At 43.6% G+C, this 26,088-nt stretch overlaps 1 protein-coding gene across 5 annotated transcripts in view; it reads right to left on the reverse strand.

Moving 5' to 3' along the window:
- Positions 1 to 26,088, reverse strand: part of CMIP (c-Maf inducing protein) — a 206,378-nt gene that overhangs the window by 56,830 nt on the left and 123,460 nt on the right. For all 5 annotated transcript variants that reach the window (XM_063945560.1, XM_063945563.1, XM_063945562.1 and 2 more), the window contains exons 4-7: positions 13,998 to 14,159; positions 8,546 to 8,587; positions 3,278 to 3,340; positions 2,111 to 2,191 (exon numbers count right to left, since the gene is read on the reverse strand). In XM_063945560.1, the coding sequence (XP_063801630.1) occupies positions 2,111 to 2,191; positions 3,278 to 3,340; positions 8,546 to 8,587; positions 13,998 to 14,159 (348 nt within the window). The remainder of the gene's footprint in view (positions 1 to 2,110; positions 2,192 to 3,277; positions 3,341 to 8,545; positions 8,588 to 13,997; positions 14,160 to 26,088) is intronic.

Below are 26,088 nucleotides of genomic sequence, written 5' to 3' on the forward strand. Positions count from 1 at the left end.
GCCAGTGCAGGTGTCCAGGTACCAGTGCACAATGCCAGCACCAGTGTCCAGGTACCCACGCACAATGTCAGTGCCCAGGTACCCATTCAAAATGCCAGCATCCAGGTACCAGTGCACAATGCCAGCACCAGTGTCTATGTACCCGTACGCAATGCCTGTGCCAGTATCCAGGTATCCATGCACAATGCCAGTGTCAGTAACCAGGTACTCATGCAGAGTGCTCAGGAACACGGTCACAATGCCAGCGCAAGTATCCAAGTACCTGTTCACAATGCCAGCGCCAGTATCCAAGTACCCGTTCACAATGGCAGCGCCAGTATCCAAGTACCCGTTCACAATGGCAGCGCCAGTATCCAAGTACCCGTTCACAATGGCAGCGCCAGTATCCAAGTACCCGTTCACAATGGCAGCGCCAGTATCCAAGTACCCGTTCACAATGGCAGCGCCAGTATCCAAGTACCCGTTCACAATGGCAGCGCCAGTATCCAAGTACCCGTTCACAATGGCAGCGCCAGTATCCAAGTACCCGTTTACAATGAACAAAAGGACATGAATACCAGCACTTCCAGCACGGCAGAAACCAGGATACATCCCTAGGTATACACTCCTGTGGGAAAGTGCATGTATAGGCACATTCACATCAAACACACAAAGCGTCACATGACCAGAGTCCTGATGTCCCCTCACACTCATCATAATGTAAAATATATGCGACATAAAAACGACCAATATTTTAGGAGACAGAATAGCTGTTTCCACTCAGTGTATCTTCAGGCATGCCGTCATAATGTTGACATTCACTACATTGTCACTCATGTCAACAGTTATGTCAACATAGACAAAATGTACAGTAGACATACATGACGCGATAGTGAAAATGTCAGCATTATGGTTAGGCTTAGAGGTTGGAGATAGGGATAGCCATACCTGACCAATGCACTGGGGCATTATGACCATGTTGACATTTCATCGGTGGTGACATGCATTCTCAATGTTGACCTAATATATCGAACCCGTATATTTGGAGTATTCCCTAGCTCTTAAAACTAGCTTGCATCTCAAAGCGCAGTTAGCGGACAAGCAGGTGCAGAGTTGGCGTAGTATGCAGCATTACTGCCCCACAGCACTGTGGCCTTAAATTAAATCCTGACCAAGCTCCAATCTGTGTGGAGCTTGTATGATCTCCACATGTTTGTGTGGGTTTCCTCTGGTTACTCCGGTTTCCCCCTTCACACACCAAAACTATACTGCCAGGTTTATTGGCTTCTGACAAATAAAATTTAAAAAAAATTAACCCTTATGCATATGTGTGTCCATGTGGTATGGAGTGTAGGCTCTACTGGGACAGGGACTGAAATCTCCTCTGTAAAGCGCTGCGGAATATGTGTGTATAGTTTGGGTCACCAGGTTTTTTGTGGTTCATAAACTATCCATAAAGAGATGGCTGTACCCTCCTCCTCCTCCTCCCGAGACAGAAGTAATTCTGCAGCTTCACAAGTTACAAAAGTGCTGTATAAATAGGACACATAGAAAGTCCGCCTCAGGGTCTACTGGGTGACAGGAAGAATGACTTGGCATATACACAGACTGTGCAGCAGTTCTGCATTAATAAAACCAAGTTTTACAGCAACATTTTAACCCCCCCCCCCAAAATAAAAATAATAAAAAAAATTCTATTAGAGAACCAAAAGCAAAGTGAGACGTTTTGAAATCGAAAATTACAATACTGCACAAAGGAGACGATCTGTTGTGATAAACACAATGTGCTGCTTAGTACGCAATGTCCACCGCAGGTTGTGCGCTCTTTGTCAGAACGTATATGGGTTACAACAACAACATCAGCATGACCTTTAGCTTATAAGCCCCTTATCGGCAGGAATGCCGCAGCCAGATCAAGGGATCTCAACTTTTGTGCCAATCTTACATGAGTAAATCTCTCAGAACGTGAAGCAACACAGTTACCAATTTAACTTTTGTATAAGAAGTAGAGGGGTTATCTATGACCTTCCAGAAGCAAGACCTGAACCACAGGGAAATTAAGGTTATATTGTTCAACCGGAAAAGTCATCAATAAAGCAATATTAAGATCATCAATAAAGGAAACACTGACCATGTTATGCTTGAGAATTCTTTGCACAACGGGGGTGAACACCTCCATGACCACCATAGAACGAGGACGCTCTCTACAGTGCTGTAATAAGAACATAGATATAATTCAAGAGAGAGCATATACCAAAGCAACAGAACACACACAGGCACATAAATACATACAATATAATATAGTGCATATACAGCTACAACCCTGGTTCTAAAACCACATAACAGTCTCAGGGTGAGATGTATCAAGCTTTGGACAAAGGTAAAGCGGAGAGAGATAAACTACTAGCCAATCAGTTCCTAACTGCCATGTTGCAGGCTGTGTTTCAAAAATGACAGGAGCTGGCTGGACTTGATCTCTCTCCACTTTATCCATACTTGCCTACTGTCCCCGGGGAAGAGGGCAATTCTCCCACATACCGTTTTCCCCAGTAGCAAAATCCACCCCACACCCCACCCCCCACCCCGCTACCGGATCCCCGCCGGCATCCAGAAATGTGGGCATTGTAAATAGGTGGGCGGGGCTACAAGGATGCGTTCACATCACCACGCCCCCCCCCCTCCCCCCTCCTGTGTGACTCGGTCAAAAAGTAGGGAAGTATGACTTTATCTATCTCCAAGGCTTAATACACCTTGCCATCAGATTTTGCTTGACAACAAATAGGCCTGTTTTTTTTTTTACACAATGTTTTTATTGTATTTTATACAAACAAGGAAGCAGAATAATGGGTTCATAAGATACAGGAACAATAAATCACCAAAAGGACAAACAATAAAAACAGAGTAATGTGGTAGATTAAAGAAAAATTAGCGAGAGATCCCCAAACAGCATTAACATTGAGCCAAGAGAACCTCATACAGCATTAACAATCTACTGGTCCAAGGAGAGTCCGGGAATACACCAGACATTACAGTGCAGGCCCGGATTTATTTTTTTCACGGCCCCATGCGACTATTACTGTGATGCTAAAGCCACACATTGTCACCCAGCGCCAAACTCCACAAGATCCCATAAGTCAATAAATAAATGCGTTTACAGTCATTTAAACTGATTGCTATCTTGCAATTCTACTTCCATAGAACTGGCAAGACTACAAGTTTCAGCATGTCCTACGGACAGCCACAGGGTGTCCCCACTTGCTGTTATAAATATGACCCCCATGAACCTTTAGTACTGTACCTTGCAGAAAAATTCACACAGGTCAGGAGGAGGGTGGTTGTTTTCCAAAAGAGGAGCAATAGCCTAGACGATAAAAACACATACACATTAATTAATATAATATTACATAAGCAATACAGATTTAACAACGGTAGATAAAACCCCCAATATTTAAAGGCTGAAAGAAGGAGAAATAAATATTTCTCATTAATAAATAATAGGTTTACTATTTTATTACATTAGAAATGAATGTACAGCAGGAACTTCACATATTACACCTGAGGCAGTGTTGGAAGTAAATTGGTTGTATGTTGCCCCAAAACTGTGAAACGTGTAGATCTGCCCAATTAAAGAGAGAATTGTACATATCTTGCGATGCGCTCTCCCATTGTTTCACTGCTAGCCATCCTCTTCATCCTACACTAGATACAAAAGTTTGGGGTGCCACACTACATACCGTCTTTGCAGCAATGTAGTGCTGTCACCTACACTCAGTGATGGAGTCCAGCTAAAACAATAGTAATGGCAATACAGCCTTCCAATGCACTAAGATTCACAATAAGAAGTCCCTGGCGCATTGTTGCCTTGAATACAAAATAAATGCTTCCGTTGTGTATAGGTATCGGACATACGCTGTACTCCCAGTCTGCCACTAGAGGGAGTTATGTTTGCTCTTCGCTTTTACATACAGGCGAAGTAGAAGGACCAATCTGAAGCCGCCAATATTACAGAGAATGCTGCTTCTGATTGGTGCTCTCAGACACACATGGCAACCGTGTGGATTTGTGAAATGACTAGTAAAGGACATATGAGGGGGAAATGAAACGGTACAAGTTTGGAAAAGTGTAATTTTGACATTTAATGCAGCAAAAAACAAATAGTCACTATTACAAATTTGCAGCCTATCACATCCCCCATTGGCATGGCAATATTTACATATACAGTACGGTGTAGTTCCCAGGCTGCCTTTCCAAAGCCATTACACCAGCCACACAATGGCTGCTCCCACTGCATGTAGGTGACACCGCTTTATATAAAAGGCTGATTTTATTTATTCTTGTTCATAGACAGTTGTAAAACATGGGATATTATTTAAGCATAAACTGTGCTGATGGGTTTAGCACCCCTATAAAGCCAGAACTTTAGCCCTTATGCTAGACTTACATTGATAGCTAGAATTATGGTGTTTTTAATTTTCCATTAACAGTGTAACAACAGCCTTTACTTTACGAGCGCAGCCGTTTGTTTGCTTCTTGTTTCTTTTAAACAACTGTCAAAGTTTCAGAAAACTCAGGTCGCTTAATTATTCCATAACCAAGCAACCAAATGTGCGTATGTAAATACACAGGAAGGTCAAAGCTTCTTCCATCACTTCATTATAACGGTATCAACTTACGGGAAGGAACAATGCCTTTTCTCAGGAATAAGACAGTGTAACGCGAACAGATATTAAACCTGGTTGAGTTTAGACAACTTTTTTCTAGACGAGATGAACAGAGTTACCCAATTTCCATGACGACAGAGGCAAAAGACATTTCGGAGGTCTCTTTGTAAGGAACATACGAGGAACGCATGGCAAACGTTTTTCTAAAGAAAACATGGTGTCACACTATCTGAACAAATCCATCATACTTTTCAACGTTTAGGGCAGGGATGCTCAACATGTGGCCCTCCAGCTGTTGTGGAACTACATGTCCCAGCATGCCCTGCCATCGTTTTGCTATTAGGGAAGGTGTAAGCTGTTGCAGGGCATGCTGGCACATGCAGTCCTACAACAGCTGTAGGGCTTCATGTTGAGCATTCCTGAGTTAGGGTTTTTTGCGCCCATGTCATGTGCTACTCTGCAGAAATTGCACGAAGGTCGCAAAGTGAAGTGCTTTTATCCGCCCGTGCATGGGATGTGCCACCCGCAGCCCTCTGTCTACAAGCACAGTCCTCATGACTAGTATTGGCACTTACAGCTACCCCATACTAGGTGCAAGAGATACCACCCAAAATGGCGTCCACTCTGCATATGCACGACCCAGATAGGACGCAACTCATGCACGGAGAGAAACATCTGAGATGAGCAAGACTTGCCTGGAGATATGCGCAAGGATGCGCATGTTCGTGTTGGGACATAGTTTGCTAAAACTCGCTAGATGCAATCAGACTTGAACTTAAGAAACAGACCCATAGAGTGGAACTGCAACAAAGTAAACCATCTAACACCTACACTTGGCTACACTTCTTTGCAGTCTAGGCATTACTTTTGGTGTGTAGGACCAGTCAGGAATCCACTAGAATTTTATAAACTGTACTTAAAAAAATAAAATAATATGGCAAGATTGTTTGGTTGCTAGGGGCAACACCAAGCTTTCTATACAGTCACTGGAGTAACAATATCTGTTCTCCATCACGGGTGTGTGTCTGAGCTTTCATAGATGTATTAGCATTCTCTGAGCTACAACAATGCACAATGACGGGAAAAAAGGATGCTATGTACTACTGATGATGTATATTGCATATTTCCACTAGCACTTTACATTATGAAAGATATTGGTTTTTAACGTATCCTTTGGCATAAGCCAGGTACAATTAATATGGATTTGCTTCATAAATTAATAATTATTTCATCATAAAAATTAGGGTAATAAAATTGTTGGTAAAACAATAAAATTGTTAACATATAATAGAATAAAAATACATCTTAAGCCAATGGGCAATACTTGAGGCTGTATATATCCATCACATTCCTTTGGCTGAGCAGAATGTTTTTCGTGTGTGCAGAGTGGTCCACAGGGATCTAAGTGCAAATATTCAAGAGATCCACAAGAAATTCTTCTATATACCGCATGGATTCTGCAGTACATAGACACTTGGGAAAATGAGGTTTGTGGGGTTGGAGGAATATTTGCAAAATGAACCCTGCTGCTGCATGATGCAGGACGACACCGAAGACCACGAGAAAACATGGTGTATGCTATTCAAAAAATGTACAAAAAAACAACAAAAAAAAACCACTACAAAATCAAGAAATACAATCTAGAGATCTTGTATGCTTTCATATGGCTGTGTGCTACAAAGCCCAAATGATGCATGTTTCCATGCGTTCAAGTAAGAAGTAGGGAGGATGGAGACAGCGAGAGCCAGGGATAGCGCGTAACAGGGCCACAATGAGGGGGGTGCAACCAGTGCGCAAAGTCATGTAGGGGACACAGTCACTGCAACTAAAGCACACTTTTGCAGATCCCCTATCTAGGCACTACACTACCTAGTAAGGATGCAGTGGGCACCCATAGATCACCCAACAGCACCAATCTTCCTGCTACTCAGGTGCTGTTCTGTGACACCATGTGCACCTGGTGCAGGGCCAAATCTGTACTTCTGAGATCTATTGTACTTCTATACTTCACTTTCTGGTTCACTGCTCGATGGGAGCTATTCAGAGGTGTTAGCAAACCAAAGAAGTAAGCAATTGAGCAAAACTTTTGCACTGGAGATGGAGCAGATGTAACATGTGCAGAGAGAGAGAGAGAGAGAGATTTGTATGGGGTGAGTTCAACTTCAAAATAAAACTTAAATTGCAGTGTAAAAATAAAGCAGCCAAACAATAAACCCCCCCCAAATCTAAATCTCTCTGCACATGTTACATCTGCCCCACCTGCAATGCAACATGGTTTTCCCAACTGCTAAAATGTTTGGTTTGCTAACAACTCTGAATAAGCCCCCTATATTCTTAATCCATAACCCCCTGATCCCCTGACTTGTTGTCATAGCTAGCCCATAGTTTCACTTAACTCTAAACTGCATTCCTTTAAATCTGAAAAAGGTAATACAGGTTGAGTATCCCATATCCATATATTCCAAAATACGTAATATTCCGAAATACGGAATTTTTTGAGTGAGAGTGAGATAGTGAAACTTTGTTTTCTGACGGCTCAGTGTACACAAACTTTGTTTAATACACAAAGTTATTAAAAATATTGTATTAAATGACCTTCAGGCAGTGTGTATAAGGTGTATATGAAACATAAATGAATTGTGTGAATGTAGACACACTTTGTTTATTACACAAAGTTATTAAAAATAATGGCTAAAATTACCTTCAGGCTGTGTGTATAAGGTGTATATGAAACATAAATGCATTCTGTGCTTAGACTTGGGTCCCATCGCCATGACATCTCATTATGGTATGCAATTATTCCAAAATACGGAAAAATCCGATATCCAAAATACTTCTGGTCCCAAGCATTTTGGATAAGGGAGACTCAACCTGTATATGGATTGCAAGCTGTTGTGAAATTGGCATTTACCTAATTGAGAGCTGCTAGTTGCTGAAAATCTATTAACTCACACCAATTCAATAAAACGTGATGGACGTGGTCACATGGCAAATTTTGCCTCAAAACTCCATAGAGGTACGTAGGAAAACCTGGGCTGTGTGGGGTACCATAATATTGTGGCGATGCTTGGTGGCCCATCACCAGTAATTGAATTGCCCCCACATGTTCCTAAAACCAGAAATGCTTGAAACCTCAATTCATGAGGTTTATGAACTTCAAACTGCTGATACCCTTATACCTGGAGTTTTAATGGTTACCAACATTTCACTAGGAACTAGTAACATCACTGAGGCTATGAGGTTCTATTATTTATTTAGATCAATACTTTTATCAAATTCCCCCCCACCCCATCCCCTAAAAGTAGGGGTATAGAAACAACAATAGGAGGTCACAACAGGGGTTATAATATTTGTAACTACCACAGAAGGCTTACACAGCAGAGAATGTGCACCCTACTTCTAGGAACTCATTATAGTCAGTATATCATTACTTATAAAGTCAGAACATTTAGAAATGTAAGTAGGTTAATTTATAAGTCAACAAATACAGCAATTAAATCTGTAACAGAAACTGGTGCTTAATTAGTAGCCGAGCAGTATGTAAGCACAGAGACAGCATTATTAGGGCTTGGACACACGGGTGTTGAAGAACAATCCTAGTCAAAAGCATGGACAAAGCCTTGTAATTTGTTCTTGCTTTAATAAAGGGCTAGAAGGGCATTTATTAATGTATCTCAAAGCTGTCCAATGACCTTCCCCATTGAACGCCATTGTATTTTACCAAGCTTTAATGCTACTGAACGACTCCATAACACTAGTCAGAAACTGCGTACGTACAGGTCCATTCTCTTCCATCACGTTTATACTAGTAGTATCAAAGAGCATTTAACAGGATTTACGCTAAATGTTTGATATTAACACCCGTGTGTACAAAGCCTTTGGATAATAGTAATGTCTTTACTTACCACGATAATGCTCTCGTGCTCCTGAGTGGTTAGATTAATGTTCTGCAGGAATAAATCACCAACAGTTAACTCCCTTATCAAGATATTACAACAGAACTGACAAGAGCAACTGAAGACTAACATGAAGGCTTGCAGTACGAGATACTGTACGATATACGTTTGTATTTATGTGGGGGCTTTAGTACATCATTTGCACCCTTATAAAATAAGTTGGATACCCAGAAACTACTCTTGCCTATCTGCTGGGCCAACCATTGGTACGTTAGAGCAGCTGATCACGCGTGCCAGGTAAGAGTGGTCATCTGCCTATCAGATTAGTACTAAGGGGGACATTTACTAAGCAGTGATAAGAGTGAAGTGAGCCAGTGGAGAAGTTTCCACATCAACCAATCAGCAGCTCTGTATAATTTTATAGTATGCAAACTATAGATGTTACCTCAGTGCTGATTGGTTGCCATGGGCACTTCTCCACTGGCTCTCTTATCCGCTCCTAACACTGCTTAGTAAATGTTACCCTAAGGGCCTTATTCAGGTTTGTTAGCAAACCAAAAAGTTAGCAATTGGGCAAAACCATGTTGCACTGCAGGTGGGGCAGATGTAACATGTGCAGAGAGATTTAGAATTGGGTGGGGTCTGTTCAAACTGAATTGCAGTGTAAAAATAAAGCAGCCAGTGTTTACCCTGCACAAAAACAATATAACCCATCCAAATCTAAATCTCTCTGCACATGTTACATCTGCCCCACCTGCAGTGCAACATGGTTTTGCCTATTAGTGTGCTTTTTTGGTTTTCTAACAAACCTGAATAACCCCCTAAATGCCAATAATGCAAGGGGGGCGTCTTGTGTAAATAGATGCCTCCTGTCATTTTCTGTGATCAGCTGCTGCGTCTGAGGGTGCAGCATCAGATCACTCTGCGTGACCACTGATCATCTGAGTAAGCCCCAGGTTACTCAGGTTGGGCAATGTTTTCACACAGCTGGAGCCAGTTAAGCGGAGTCCAAAGATGAAACCACACCTAGAAAAGAAGTCTGACACACCCACTTATTATTGTGTGACACTGGCTGTCACCACCACTCCTCCTCCACTCCCATGCAGCCGCAGCAGGCAGATATCTATGTATGGCCAGCAGAGATCCTGCACTCACAGATCTGAACACATTGGAGATGTTCACAAACCATTGGGTCTGAATCGGTCCCAGAGTCATGTCATAAAAGGACATACAGGTGTTCCTTCCTATCTGGATGCGCTAAAATTAAAATAAATTAAGTCGTTCTCATTTAAACCTTGCCAAAAACGTAAGATGGACTCATTTTTAGAAAGCAAATCGTTCCTGAAAAATAACGTAACAACTGGCACTAACTGCAGTTCCAGCCTTCCGCCGCAGAGTGTGATAATAAGGGAAAAATCGCTAACATGAAACACATTGGATCCCCAACCAGTCCCAGATGGTGCGCAGAGAAACAAACTGTTCCTCTCTTCGGGCGCATCAGTGAGTACAACATGAACTGGGACAAAGCATACTACAATGTTGCTTCATCAAAGTGGAAAACTTTCCTTGCATAGAATAAAGTAGGCTCATGTCTTTTATTGCCGTGTAAAAGGAATGAGTCAGTGTATTAGAAAACAGGTTCCCAAGGCTGGTGGATGACTAGTTTCCAAAGACACAATATGTCAATTTGAAAATGGCGCTCCTTTCTGTTCGTTTTGTTCCTCAAAAAGAAAGAAAGAAATACATCATAGTGTAGTATATTCTAGATAAACAATTCCACCTTTTATGGCAGAAAAAGGAATTTTATATCGTGGTTTATATAAAACTTTTCCTCAAGCTAATTGACATCAGGGCACCTTCGAATCTCCAATAAATCCCTAAAACGGGGTTCGTGTAATATTGCCCAAAGTGATAAATAGATGGTAACAAATCCGTCACACCCGTGTGGATCACCTTATGGTAATGTAATTATCTCTATATACCCCTCAAACCAATGAGGTATATGCGTGTGGATATTTCACCCGGCAGAAACGGAACACGGGAATTCCTTAAAAGCAGATTCTTTTATTTCACTCCTCCAAATAAACTTGTAAAAAAAGAGGATACTCACATAGCATAATACTGTTTTTTTGGGAGTATCCACATACAAGACAGACAATTAAAATTACATTTAAAAAGGGGATCTCTAATGAGTCAAAATGCCTACCAGATGGCAAACACACAGTGCAGGGAAGCAAAAACTGAAAGTCCTCTTAGAGTCCCGGTTACTCCTTGTGGCAATCCAGTCCTGCTCACCGGATGGTAGGTGTCCGTCTGTCTTGTATGTGGATACTCCCAAAAAAACAGTATTATGCTATGTGAGTAGCCTCTTTTTTTACAAGTTTATTTGGAGGTGTGAAATAAAAGAATCTGCTTTTAAGGAATTCCCGTGTTCCGTTTCTGCCGGGTGAAATATCCACACGCATATACCTCATTGGTTTGAGGGGTATATAGAGGTAATTACATTACCATAAGGTGATCCACACGGGTGTGACGGATTTGTTACTATCTATCCATTATTTCGGACAATTCCCATGTTCTGTTTTTGCTGGGTGAAATATCCACACGTATAGACCTCATTTGTTTGAGGGGTATATAGAGGTAATCACATTACCATAAGGTGACCAACACGGGTGTGAAGGATTTGTTACCATCTATTTATCACTTTGGGCAATATTACACGAACCCCGTTTTAGGGATTTATTGGAGATTGGAAGGTGCCCTGATGTCAATTAGCTTGAGTAAAAGTTTTATATAAACCACGATATAAAATTCCTTTTTCTGCCATAAAAGGTGGAATTGTTTATCTAGAATATACTACACTATGATGTATTTATTTATTTCTTTTTGAGGAACAAAACGAACAGAAAGGAGCGCCATTTTCAAATTGACATATTGTGTCTTTGGAAGTTTGTATTTGAAAGAACGGTGGTATCCTTTTTATTGTCATTTGAAGGCTGTCACCATATTTTTGTTTGTAAAGAGCTCTAGGAATTGTCACTCCATTTTCTTCTAAACTGGTGGATGACTAGTGTCATGATCTGCCTTCTAGCTGCTGTACAGAAGAATACAATATTAGGTGCTCCACATATCTAAGTCTCTGACTTGCCTTAAGGACTCCCACAGACAGCTGTTACTGCCCAAACACTTTGCTTAAAAAATATGCAGTACTAACAGAACAGGCATAGGCATCACTAATCCCTACATTAAAACATACAGTTCATGCAGGCAACATTTAGAAAACACATGAAGTGGGATGTAATGCCGGTCGAGGCAGAACTCAGACGGTTTTTTAAAGGGGCAATGACTTACAAGGCAAAACCATGCCTTGTAAGTGATTGCCCGTTTAAAAAAATGTCTGAGTTTGGACCGCATCCCGCACGGCCGCCGAAATTGGCCTGTATTACATCCCGTCCATGATGTGATAAACAACAATGCAGGAGGGAAGATCCAGTTTGTTATAAGGAATGTCATATCCCATGATTGCCAGTGGTTTCCAACATCATGGATTTTAGGTTTATTACTGCTCTATGGGCCTAATTCTGAGTTGATCGCAGCAGCAAATTTGTTAGCAGTTGGGCAAAACCATGTGCACTGCAGGGGGGGGCAGATATAACATGTGCAGAGAGAGTTAGATTTGGGTGGGGTGTGTTCAAACTGAAATCTAAATTGCAGTGTAAAAATAAAGCAGCCAGTATTTACCCTGCACAGAAATTATATACCCCACCCAAATCTAACTCTCTCTGCAAATGTTATATCTGCCCCCCCTGCAGTGCACATGGTTTTGCCCAATTGCTAAGAAACTTGCTGCTACGATCAACTCAGAATTACCCCCTATGTCTGAAAGCAGGGTCATCTCCTCTCCCCTTTGATGTCTCATAAGTAACAATTATACACATTCTGCGGGTAACGTAAACCAGATAAAACACGGTCTGACTCCAGTCAGCCACAGAACCAGTATAGCTCATGAGTCATTTATTAAAGTATCTGTCAGGAAGGTTTGAAGATACCACTGAATGGGTGAAAGCCTAATTACAATGTACATACAGTTAGGAAAAGCTATGAAACTCTACTCCGCTCTGTGGGCCTAATTCAGATCTGATCGCTGGGCTGCGTTTTTTGCTGCCCTGCGATCAAATAGTCGCCGCCTACAGCGGGAGTGTATTTTTGCTGTGCAAGTGTGAGATCGCATGTGTAGCAGAGCTGCAGAAACTGATTTTGTGCAGTCTCTGCACAGCCCAGGACTTACTCTTCCTGTACGATATAATCCTGATGATCAGAGCCAGAGCTGACGTCAGAAACCCTCAAAATGATTGAGCACGCTTGCGTTTTTCTGGACCCTCCCTGAAAACGGTCAGCTGCCACCCACAAAAAGCCTCTTTCTGTAAATCTCCTTGCGAACGCCCGTGCGAATGGATCCTTCGCACTATCCCGTCGCTGACCAGCGAAGCTCGTTGTACCCGTCCGACGCACCTGCGCATTGCGGTACATTCGCATGTGCAGTTCGGATCTGATTGCCCGCTGTGCGAAAACGCACAGAAGCTGTCGGATCTGAATTAGGCCATGTGTCTTTCACTGAAGTCATTATTTAAAATAGCTGTAGATGTGGCAGGATCCAGTGACACTGAGATCATGTGATCCCTCAAAACCAATGCACTGAATGCTGGCAAGCTTGATGATGTCATGGAGAGTTACTCTGGAGCACACCGAGCATGCTCCTGCTCAATATTACATACAGGCTCTCATTAACACTACTGAATAATTAAGCCTGCCCAGAAGATGGCTTACATCAGGCTGGCAAGCTAATGGATGAATTTGTAATAAACTATTTTGCTGTAGCAAACACAGAGGGAGATGTACTAACTACTAAGCCTTTCAGAGTGATAAAATGGAGAGAGAGAAACTACCAACCAATCAGCTCCTAATTGCCATGTTATGGGCTGTGATGGAAAATGACAGGAGCTGATTAGCTGGTACTTTATCTCTCTCCACTTTATTACTCTATCAATGTTATAATATATTGTATGTCCGAATTGTATGTCTCCGATATTATAGGGAGGCTTCCCAAGTTGCAGGAATGACAGACAGTTCTCCCAGAAGGCCTGCGATGTTGCGCCAAGTGAACACTGGGGAACATAATGTTGTGATTGGCAGCATCACACGTTATTGCTACAACCTCACGCCTCCAGTAAATAGGTATGGAAGTAGATATGTATTACAACAATGTAACCGTGGTCTGACTACCCTAGCCACTTTCTGTGCAGGTCTGCTGAAGTAAAGGAGTCATAGCCAAAGAAACTAACCAAGCTGTGATAGCATTAAGTAAATTCCACTTTAAGACAAAACCTTATCTATTCAGGGGTGCTATGGATCAGTTGGGTAATACGGACGGACAGATGGATGGATGGACAGAAATACCTACCTCAGAGAGTAACTTAGAGACGATTTCTAGTGGTGCCTGATGGATGGAGTCATCCTGCAGCGGGGAGGTCAGTGCCATGTCCACCAGGGTCCTGATCTCCTTCAGTACAACCTCCCAGCGATTTGGGTTACTCAGAACCTTTTTGTACTTGAAAATCTTTTTCTGAAAAACAGGAATTGCAGGTTTAGTAAACAGAGCTTCACAATGACATATAACATTGAATAGACAGTAAAATACATAATAATAATGGTGGATTTTGTAGCAAATAGAGGAAAGCCGTTGGAAAACAAAAAACTAAAGAAAACAATACAGACATTTTTGTATTGGAAGGCGCCTTATACCGGAACATTTCTGATATTCCAATGTGTGGATATTACCTTACGTCCTACTCCTTCTACTGGCTGCACTTTTTATTGAGGCATCCATTTTTCCATATGGCTCCTAAGTGCTTACTCACTTCCTTCAGACTGGGAGGAGCCTAAGCGCTATTGATGCCTGCATGACAGGAAACCTTCAGCCTCTAGAGCATGATGGGACGGGCAGTTATTTTGAGCAAAAGCACCCAATATTTTACATCATAGTTACTGCTATGTCAGCTTCTGTTTCAATGTTCTTGTCAAATCCTATACCGGGATTATCAGGGCTAAGATTTAAATCTCTACACAACTTGCAAAACGGACACAACCACCTTGTACAGTACCTATCCTTGTTACATACAAATTTTCACTGAATTATCTATTCAATAATACCCGTTTCAGACCTGTGTCCGAGCTGTGATAATGACCACGGTTCCAACCTGTGTTAATACCCTATCAGGGACCCTGGAAAAAAAAAAGATTATGTGTCAGTGTGAATTGGGTGTACTAGGGTTTTGTGCCCTGACCCCGCGACTCCAGTCATGACCAGATTATTTCCCGGTTCCATGCCTTGGTGTGAAAGGGGTATTGACACCTTTCGGTGAAAGGGTAGAGTAACCCGGGCTAGCCTTTTACACTACGGGTATCTGGAGCGGCCCCGGGAATAACCCTGGTTACGTTCAGAAGGATGGGTTGAAAAAGTGAGTCAAAAAGGAAAATTTCCGGAGTTGCAGACAGGGCACACATAATCCGAGTTAACCCTTTCACACTGACGCATGACCCAGGCCAACGGCTTGGTGTGAAACGGGTATAAGATAAATGAAGTATAAAACACAGAAGTAGCAGTAGGTACAAAGGAGCCATGTGGTATACGGGGACATAAAAAAAAAAAAAAGGTTTCTATAAAGGGAAAAAGACAAATAAGGGGCCACTAAGTTTATTATTCTACTGTCAAATTGTATGTTTTATGGGACAATTTATATTACTTTTGATATGACTTTTATCATTATTTATATTTCGGTTTAGATTTTATTTTTGGATGGGAAATAAAATTTCCACTGAACTTGCTGCCAGCTTAAATTTATGTTGGTCACCGTCATCACGCATACCTAAATAAATGCATATCGTTATCGAGACATCTGAGGCTGCTCATGCTTACAAGACACAAGCATTTCTATATTTTGGGTGCATGCACTATGTGTAATTGCCCAATGCCAAACAATGCAGGCGGAATGAGAAACTGCCCTAAGACAGGAGATAATGTAACCGACAATCCGAGATCAAGTAACATTGATTTACTTACGTCAATTACAACAACATCCTGAATCTCCCAGGTGGGTCAGGTTGTCTTAAAATGAACTTGCCCAAGGTAACAAGGGAACTTTGCATGTTTGGTTGTTAACCAATTCAATGCCAGAGGCAGCTGCATTGAAGAATAATATAGCACAAGGATCATATAGCTTTAAAATAGTGTTGTAATCCATACATAACACTAAATTAAATAAAAAATAAAAATAAATAAGGAATGGTGCAAATTAAATTATGTTTAAAAGGAAAATAAAGATCTGTTTTAAACGTATGACTGCTTATTCTGTTTCCTCCCCTCCACTGCATTGGCTGATTATATCGATAATATTTCGGTTTATAGCCACGACTGATTATCAGCTGTCAGTGATATCACAATAAGCACCCATAATACTGCATGTGCAAATGGGTATGGGAGTCATGGTCGACACCAATTAGGTCGACACCCATTGATCGACAGTGGGTATGTCGACACGGCCATTAGGTCGACATCAACAAGGTCTACGTGAAAAAAGGTCGACATGAGCTTTTTATGTTTTTTTTGGGTGATGTTTTCTCTGTCAAGTGAGCGATACCCCAATTAGTGCACCGCGTCCCCTTGCATGCTGCAGGTAAGGTGCCTCGTTCTGCTACCGCTGCACTCGGTACAGGTTACTGTTCCCAATCGTAGTCCACGTGGATCGCAAAGTAGGAAAAAGTAAAAAAAAAAAAAAGTGAAAAACTTTACCTTTTTTCATGACGACCTTGTTGATGTTGACCAAATGGCCGTGTAGACCTATTTCTAGTGTCGACCTATCCACTGTTGACCAATGGGTGTTGACCTTATGGGTGTTGACCTAGAGTCCGGATACCGTGCAAACAATGGAAACCTGGATAGAAACCACAGCTGCCGGCACCTGCCAGGTTTGTTTTAGGCTGGGTGCACACTGGTCGATATATTGTTTAATCGATCGTCGAACTATCGCTAGCAGATCGGCGGGTGTGTACACTCAATATGTCTGTGAATACATATCGCATCGGCCCAGCACAGCCAATGCAGATATAACATCCAGATATATCGGTACATCTGGCTGTGTGTATGGCCAACCTGCCGACCGCGCAATAGGTCGCCCGCAGCAGCCACTGAATATTATGGCACAAGTGGGTGGGCATATGCAAATGACTTTGTTGCCAGATATATCGGGCGGCGGATTGGTAGGTGTGTATGCAATAGATCGTTTGTGCATACACTTTGCTAAACTGTACATAGTCAGCAGATTGGCTGGACGGTCTATCCGTCGGCCAGGCATGTACTCAGCCTTAGTGTACAAAGCCAACCGACCCGTAAATACTGTGTGGTAGATTTACTAAAGCTTCTAAAACAATCATAAATCTGTCTAACATTTTCTGGGATGCAACAGAGACATGTTAGCTAAAATTTGATTGATTGCAGTGGGCAACACCTTAAGTTTGCATGTTTAGAAGCTTTATTAAATCTACCCCAGTGTCTTTCAGATATACGCACAGCGGCGGATTGGGATTGAACACCGGCCCGGGAAATTTATGGAAGTAGCCCTAATGGGGGTGGAGTCTGTTGAGGGGGAGAAGTCTGTCAAGAGGGCGGGGTCACTCCTCAGAGGTCCTGATTCTGAGATAGACACAGTTGGGGCCTCAATTGCTTTACATTATGCTAATGTTTTCCTGCGACTTTATGCTACGATTCCCTTCCCTGATGTACATCTGTACGTTTTAATTTACAAGGACTGAAAACTTTCACTGTCTACCGACACTGCTGTCATGCCTTTAATCTACTTCTGATTTTATTGATTTTTCATTCTACAAACCCCTTTTTTTTTTAACCTTATATGTTTCAAAGTACAGGGAGGGGGGGAGACCATTGGCCGGGGCAAGATAGAGGATGCTGCTGGGCTGGTAAACTTTCTCCAGGCCCTCCGTCGCTAGAACAGCTTTAACACTTTTCGTGGCTAGCGGCACCCGGAAGTCCTTTCTAGCCTAACTTCCGGATGGCCTTCCAATAAACTGCAAGTACTGGAAGCAGTGTGAGCCATCCCAGCCTGAGTGTGAATCAGCCTAGCTGAAGGGGGTATGGGCCGGCCCATCGGACTCTGTCATGGTGTCCTGGTGGGCTAATCCGCCACTGTATACGCACATATCACTCCTGAGGACCTTTCCAGACTTCTTACTGCTTTCAGGTATAGGAGTCTATGGGGGTAATTCAGACCTGATAGTAGCAGAAAATTTGTTAGCAGTTGGGCAAAACCATGTGCACTGCAGGAAGGGGGCAGATATAACGTGCAGATTTGGGTGGGATGTGTTCAAACTGAAATCTAAATTGCATTGTAAATATAAAGCAGCCAGTACTTACCCTGCACAGAAACAAAATAACCCACCCAAATCTAAATCTCTCTGCAAATGTTATATCTGCCCCCCCCCCCCCCTGCAGTGCAAATGGGGCCTAATTCAGACCTGATCGTAGATGTGCTAAATTTAGCACAGCTACGATCAGTTTCACAGACATGCGGGGGGACACCCTGTACAGGGCTAGTCTGTCCCGCATGTCTGGCTCTGCCCCCTGGCCCCCCACAGGTAAAAAAGCATCGCACAGCGGCAATGCTTTTGTACCTTAGGAGTAGCTCCCTACCAGCGCAGCTCCTGCGCTCTGGCAGGGAGCTATTCGTCGCTTCCTGGGTCGCAGCGGCTGTGTGTTACATCACGCAGCCGCCGTGGCCCGCCCACCCCGCGCGGTCCGGGCACGTCTGCATTGCCCGGACCACGCCCACAAAACGGTGGGCAAACGCCGCTGGCCCACCCCCTTCCGCACAGCAAAGTCAATTATGATCATAAATAATTAGTGCTAACACAGCTGACAAAGGGGCATCTAACCCTCAAATCAGAATCCATATCGGCAGAAATTCCTGGGATCCGGACTGAAAGTCGACAGTAACTAGGTCGACAATGTCTAGGTCGACAGGGTCTTTATGTCGACATGTTCTAGGTCTACAGGTCAAAAGGTCGACATGAGTTTTTCACAATTTTTTTCTTTTTTTGAACCTTTTCATACTTAACGATCCACGTAGACTACGATTGGAACGGTAATCTGTGCCGAGCGAAGCGGTAGCGGAGTGAAGGCACCATGCCCGAAGCATGGCGAGCGAAGCGAGCCATGCGAGGGGACGCGGTGCACTATTTGGGGTTCCCGGTCACTCTACGAAGAAAACAACACCAAAATAACAGTAAAAACTCATGTCGACCTTTTGACCTGTCGACCTAGAACATGTCGACCTAAAGACCCTGTCGACCTAGTTACTGTCGACCAATAGTGGTCGACCTAGACATTGTCGACCTAGTTACTGTCGACTTTCAATACCACACCCGAAATTCCTAGTGTTCGACCATAAAGGTGCTAGTGAATTCTAGCATGCTAGCAAAAGTGACACAAACTGGTTTTAAGCATCTTAAGCTGAGTTCCCACTCCACTGTGCTGTAACCGGAGAACACACCTTGCAGACTGTATATTGGCAGAGGAGCGTGGGGGGGGGGGGAGGGGGGGGAGATAAAGGGATTACACAGGGTGGGGAGGGATGGAAATGTAGAAACTTCACTGAATGGGGTGCTTGGCAAGCACACTACCTAGCTCCATAATGGAAACTAGATAAAGTCCGGCGTATGCGCAGTTCAGACCTGATCGCCCGCTAAAATGCACAGCAGCGATCAGGTCTGAATTACCCCCATGGTTTTGCCCAACTGCTAACAAATTTGCTGCTACGATCAGGTCTGAATTACCCCTATGTACCAAGCCTTGGAGATTGATAAAGTGAAGAGAGATAAAGTACCAGCCAATCAGCTCCTAACTGCCATGTTACAGGTTGTGTTTGAAAAGTGATTGGTTGATACTTTATCTCGCTCCACTTTATATAAAACAAACTTTGTTTCTGATCTAAAAACAAAACAAGTTTTGACTACTAAGAAGTTACACTAATTATGAGTGTGATAAGCATTTAGTTATGGTCTTTTTTAAAGAAACCATTTCTGTATCAGTGAATGGGTTAAAAACCCCCTTGAGGTGGGTCTGGCATAGCGGGTGGTATGTAACCCTGTGCTAAAGCGCAGGAATCGGACACTGTTGATCACCGCTCTCCAGGCACTGCCGTCTGGCTAATAAAGGCCACTATTAGTCATAGCACAAAACGTGTGCACCTCTCAGCTGTCATCCTAACATGTTAAACGTGTATTTATATTATTCTGCTCTGCAAACAAATCATACGTTGCAACTCATACATGCATTATGCACAGGAATCTTATATCCAATTTCCAAGCCTTTTGAAGATATATTTTGGCAGAACAATATATACTGTTGAAAACCTCAGTGATCTCTCCAAGCAGCCCTGATTTGCACCATTAAGCAGCTGAACAATCCACTTTTTATGGGGGGGGGGGGGGGGTTGCAGGGGATGGGAGGTTCTCTAAGAAGATAATCAGTCACAAAGCTTGGTTATATCAAACTAAAAAGAGTTCAGAGCTCAGTGAGAACCTGATTTCATGCACGTATGCTTTTCGCAGGGTGAGAGGTAGAGAGAGATCACTGAAAGTACAGGATGAGGTTGATTTTAAAGGGTAACAAACAAGGCATGGTAATCTAAAAGCGCATGGGATACAATGTTCTACTGGTTTTGAACAGACAGGGCTGGTGCATCATGGATGCCTTTGGGGCTCCAGTAGAGCTGGACGGAAAACTTAAAATGTCCCTTTAAAGAAGTTGCATTTTGCTTAGTTTGCAGAGCTGGACATAAGGCAAGATGTGTTCAAGATGGCAACTCATGCGCTTTGTGGTCCCCTCAATAGCAGATCTGCCCCATCGTGCAGTAGGGAGCCACGGTGACCCCACATTTCACCTGAAACTGCGTCATGGAGCTCCCAATAAGTGGGCGGATCCAGGAGGCTGGTCTATACTCTTGGGGGTCTCACAGACATTCCAGGAGAGTAGGTATCAGAATGTAAGTATGAGTGTATGTACCTGGCTTACGCAAGGATATTACAGAAGTCTATGCACCAGATTTACGCCGGAAGGTGTGGTTTTAGAGAAGTAGATGCTAATGTTACAGTACACATTCATATACAAAACAGTGGGGCAGATGTATTACGCCTGGAGAAGTGATAAAGCAGTGATAAGTACAAGGTGATAACGCATTAGCCAATCAACTCCAATGTGTAAACTGGTAGTTAGGAGCTTATTGGCTGGTGCGTTATCACCTTGTGCTTATCACTTCTCCAGGCTTAATACATCTGCCCCAGTATTATTCATAATTAGCAGATGCAGCTGCGAATTGTCATAATCAGCAGTTGATATTTTGCACCATGGCTAGTGGTGCTATGTGACCGGTCCTGGGAAATGGCTCATCTTATATCATTTATACTGCAACAATTGAATTGTAATAAAATGATGTTATTTACTACCGTGGTCTGTCACGTTTTGCTTCCATTCCCCTGCTGTCTGAGGCACAAAACCATTAGTTACAGAGATGAATGCTCGGCCTGGCACCTGACCAGAGGCCTTGGATCTAGAGTTACAATAGGATGAAAAGCACATGCAGCTGGGAGGGATTTGTGTGTAACATTAGTGAACATTTACTGAATGGTGCTAGTGAATTTTAAAGGAATAAAGGTGTCTATTTATCAAGGGTTTTGTTTCTCATAAAATTATGTAGAAACTGCAGTTTCTGCATCATTTTATGAATTACTGCCATGCAATTAAAGCCTAATACAGGATATTTCACAGAAATCTGCAAAAGGCTAATCGCAGTCCCCATTATTACATACCTCCCAAATGTCCGGTTTTCAGGGCACTGTCCCACTGTCCAACCCACAGGTCGGGGTGGGGGGAAGTCGGCAGGCTCCCTCTCACTTGCTGCTCTGCTTAGCACAGCAGCGGTTAGAGTGCTGAGCATTCCCCCACAATGACGAAAATGGGGACATGGCTTGTGATGGCAGCACTTCCTGTGAGGCCATGCCCCTTTTCTGCAAGGCCACTCCCCCTAAGTTCGGGTGCACACAGCTGTCCCTCTTCCCCCCCTGCCAAAGTTGGGAGGTATGTTATTATCAATGGGGACTACGGTCCGACCACTATGCACCATACTCTAGGGCAGATGTAGTAAGCCTGAAGAAGTGATAAAGCAGTGATAAGTGGAAGGTGACAACTCACTAGCCAATCATTACGGTTTGAAAAATGTCTGTTAGGCTGATTGGCTGGTGCGTTATCACCCTACACTTTATCACTTCTCCAGGCTTAATACATCTGTTCCACTGTTAGTCCCTATAGGGACACGTTAAGATGGTGTAAACCACTTTATGCTTATGGAGGCTTTCTTGCAGGAGAGGGATCTCACTGGCTCCGATAACTGATGCATGCCCAGTGTCAGAGTCTTTGGACAATGGGAAAGACTCTGCCAATATACAGGGGAGGTAACTAGAGTCCCAGGGACAGCAGTTAGACTACCGCTAGCCCTGTGAGTTACAAATACAGGAGTCATAGGAGAAATTTTGTTAAAACGAAAAAGTCCGCCGCAATATGTATTGTTAATAATCGCAGGCATTGCCACAATTATTAATACATAGGCCCCTAAATCAGCTATTTACTTATCTCTACCAACAGGATTTGTAATTTCCCTGCTTTTGTGTTTGGATATTTGTGATTGGTAATTTCATTAGGCCAGTCTTGTGTAACCTCCCCTGATCTTTTCAAATGATCGCCACACTTTGTGCCTTTAAAGGATTAAGAAAAAGACCACTTCTCTATTGTTTTGCTTATGAGTTTTTCAGTCCTTATACGGTATATTAAACAATTATCGTAAGTTTTTAGCCGGGGGTCCATGCGTGGGCTGCCAGACTCCAACCGTGGTCTTCAGATTCAGCTTTGGGCTCAGGTATGGCTTCATTCTTCAAGCCACAGTGTTGTCAGACCTGCATATTCATGAATGATAGTTCATACAACCAAATGGTTGCCACTATTGTAAGTAGGCGGAGGGTACGGCTTATATCAGGGCCGTAACTAGGGGGGGGGGGGCTAAGGGGGCATGCGCCCCGGGTGCAGGATTTGAGGGGACGCCAAGAAGTTACAGAGGAACAGGGTTTTTTGTTTTTACCGGCAGTGCTGTGCTGCTCCAGTGAGGCAGCAGACAGTACTCTTGGCAATGTCTCTGACCCACCTGTCTGCCCACAGCTGGCTCCAATACTGCATGGGTGAGCTCCAGTACCTGGGATCTCTCCTATGTCGGCTACTGTCTTAAACTCTCTTCTTTGCCACGCAGTGATACGACTAGTGTGCAGTGCACTGTACAAGCTATAGACGCGCACTGTGCTCTCAGTTAGCAGTATCAATTTATGCTTTGCCTCCCAGATGGGAGGACTTGGTGTAACTTACAGGGGGATGTAGTGTAGTGATGTAGTGTACCATATAGGGTATGTAGTGTAGTAATGTATTGCAGTATATAGGGGCATCTAGTGCACTGATGTGGTGTAGCATATAAGGGGATGTAGTGTAGTGATGTAGTGTAGCATATAGGGTATGTAGTGCAGTGCATAGGGGCATGTAGTGTAGTGATGTAGTTCAGCGTGTAGGGGATGTAGTATAGTGATGTAGTGCAGTGGATAGGGGAATGTAGTGCAGTGACGAAGTGTTATTATGATATAGGCCCTCATTCTGAGTTGTTCGCTCGCTAGACTCTTTTCGCAGCAGTGCACACGCTAAGCCGCCGCCCTCTGGGAGTGAATCTTAGCTTAGCAGAATTGCGAACGAAAGATTCGCAAAATTGCGAATAGAAATTTCTTAGCAGTTTCTGAGTAGCTCGGGACTTACTCTGCCACTGCGATCAGTTCAGTCAGTTTCGTTCCTGGTTTGACGTCACAAACACACCCGGCGTTCGCAGTTAGCGGAAAATCGCACCGATGCGAAGGAAAATAACGAGCGAACAACTCGGAATGAGGGCCACAGTGCAATGTATGTGGACATACAGTAGAGCATGTAGTTGAACACGCGGGCGGGGCATGTGATGCATACTGTAGGGCATTTGAGGCACATAGGGGAATATTGTATCCCCTTTTTTCAAATTCACTGGTAATCTGACATTTTAGTCTGACAGAGTTTGTTTTACTGTTATTGTTTTTTTTTGTTTTTCTTTGTGTGGGGGGGGGGGGGGGGGGTTTGCGCAAACTGTTGCCTTGCCCCGGGTGATGAAAATCCTAGTTTCGACCCTGCTTATATAAAAATTTCATGATAGGTGCAGCAAGAGGACAAGTGGTACATGAGCTTCTCAAATATTACATTTATTATTATGGTGTATGCTGTTAAATAGTCCCTAAGTAGCGTCTTCCACAGCTAAGATCCAGGGCCACAGACACATCCCTGTACATAAATCACCCAGCATATGCTGTCTCAGCTATTGTTCTTTCCAGAACTAAAGCCTTTAGACACACATCAGACCAAAACTTAGAGGGAGCATTATCAAGTCTTGGAAAGAGATAAAGTGGAGAAAGTAACAACCAATCAGTGGAATTTTACAGGTTGTGCCAGAAATATGTCAGAAGCTGACTGAGCGCTATGAGCAACTTCTAAACTTTATCTCTCTCCAATATCTAACAAATCTCTCCCTTAATCTGTGAAACTATACCTTTGAGGGGAGATGTATCAAGCCTTGGAGAGAGATCAAGTGAAGAAGTCGCCCAAACAGCTTCTTACTGAAATTACATAGACTATGCTAAACAAATGACAGAAGTTGGTTAGTTGCTTTGGGCAACTGCTTCACTTTATCTCTCGAGGTTTGGTGCATCTCCCCCTGTATCTGCAAACAAAACATAGGGGTGATTCAGAGCTGATCGTAGCTGTGCTAAATTTAGCACAGCTACAATCAGGCACACTGACATGCAAGGGGGGGGGGGGGGGGGGGGGGGGGGGGGGGGGGAGCCCAGCACAGGGCTAGTCCGCCCCGCATGTCAGTCCCTGCCCGTCGCAGAAGTACAAAAGTATTGCACAGCGGCGATGCTTTTGTACTTCAGGAGTAGCTCCCAGCTAGCGCAGCTCCTGCGCGCTGGCCAGGAGCTACTTGTCGCTGCCTGCGTTGCAGCGGCTGTGTGTGCCCACCACCGGCACGTTCCGGCCATGCCTGCGTTGGCCGGACCGGGCCCCTTAAACGGCGGCTTAACAATACTGTCCCGCCCAGCGACTGCCTCTGCCTGTCAATCAGGCAGAGGTGATCGCTAGCTGGCATGAGCCGGCGCACTGCGGCGCCGGTGCAGTTCAGGCCTGATCGCTGCTGTGCGAACACGCACAGCACCGATCCGGTCTGAATTGGCCCCATAGTGTGGTCACTGCAACCTATACTATTTGCAAAGTCAATTATGATCACAGCTGACAAAGGGGCATCTAACCCTCAAATCAGAATCCATATCGGCAGAAATTCCTGGGATCCGGACTGAAAGTCGACAGTAACTAGGTCGACAATGTCTAGGTCGACAGGGTCTTTATGTCGACATGTTCTAGGTCGACAGGTCAAAAGGTCGACATGAGGTTTTCACAATTTTTTTCTTTTTTTGAACCTTTTCATACTTAACGATCCACGTAGACTACGATTGGAACGGTAATCTGTGCCGAGCGAAGCGGTAGCGGAGTGAAGGCACCATGCCCGAAGCATGGCGAGCGAAGCGAGCCATGCGAGGGGACGCGGTGCACTATTTGGGGTTCCCGGTCACTCTACGAAGAAAACAACACCAAAATAACAGTAAAAACTCATGTCGACCTTTTGACCTGTCGACCTAGAACATGTCGACCTAAAGACCCTGTCGACCTAGTTACTGTCGACCAATAGTGGTCGACCTAGACATTGTCGACCTAGTTACTGTCGACTTTCAATACCACACCCGAAATTCCTAGTGTTCGACCATAAAGGTGCTAGGGAATTCTAGCATGCTAGCAAAAGTGACACAAACTGGTTTGAAGCATCTTAAGCTGAGTTCCCACTACACTGTGCTGTGACCGGAGAACACACCTTGCAGACTGTATATTGGCAGAGGAGCGTGGGGGGGGGGGGGGGGAGGGGGGGGAGATAAAGGGATTACACAGGTTGGGGAGGGATGGAAATGTAGAAACTTCACTAAATAGGGTGCTTGGCAAGCACACTACCTAGCTCCATAATGGAAACTAGATAAAGTCCTATAACAAGAGTATTTGTTACAGTCATCCCTTAATGTTGATATTAGATAAATGTAGAGGGAATATAATTGAATACAGGGTTCCAGCAATTTCTGGTAACAGAATCTTTGATTGTGTGATTAAGAGCAAACAGTGGCTGAAAAAATATGGAAAGTATACTGTATGTCTCCAGAGTCTGCGTGGTATCCGGATGGTGATAGTTTGTAATGCCCAGGGCATCTGTTATTCT

Source organism: Pseudophryne corroboree, chromosome 11 (assembly GCF_028390025.1).
Source record: "Pseudophryne corroboree isolate aPseCor3 chromosome 11, aPseCor3.hap2, whole genome shotgun sequence".
Lineage (NCBI taxonomy): Eukaryota > Metazoa > Chordata > Amphibia > Anura > Myobatrachidae > Pseudophryne > Pseudophryne corroboree.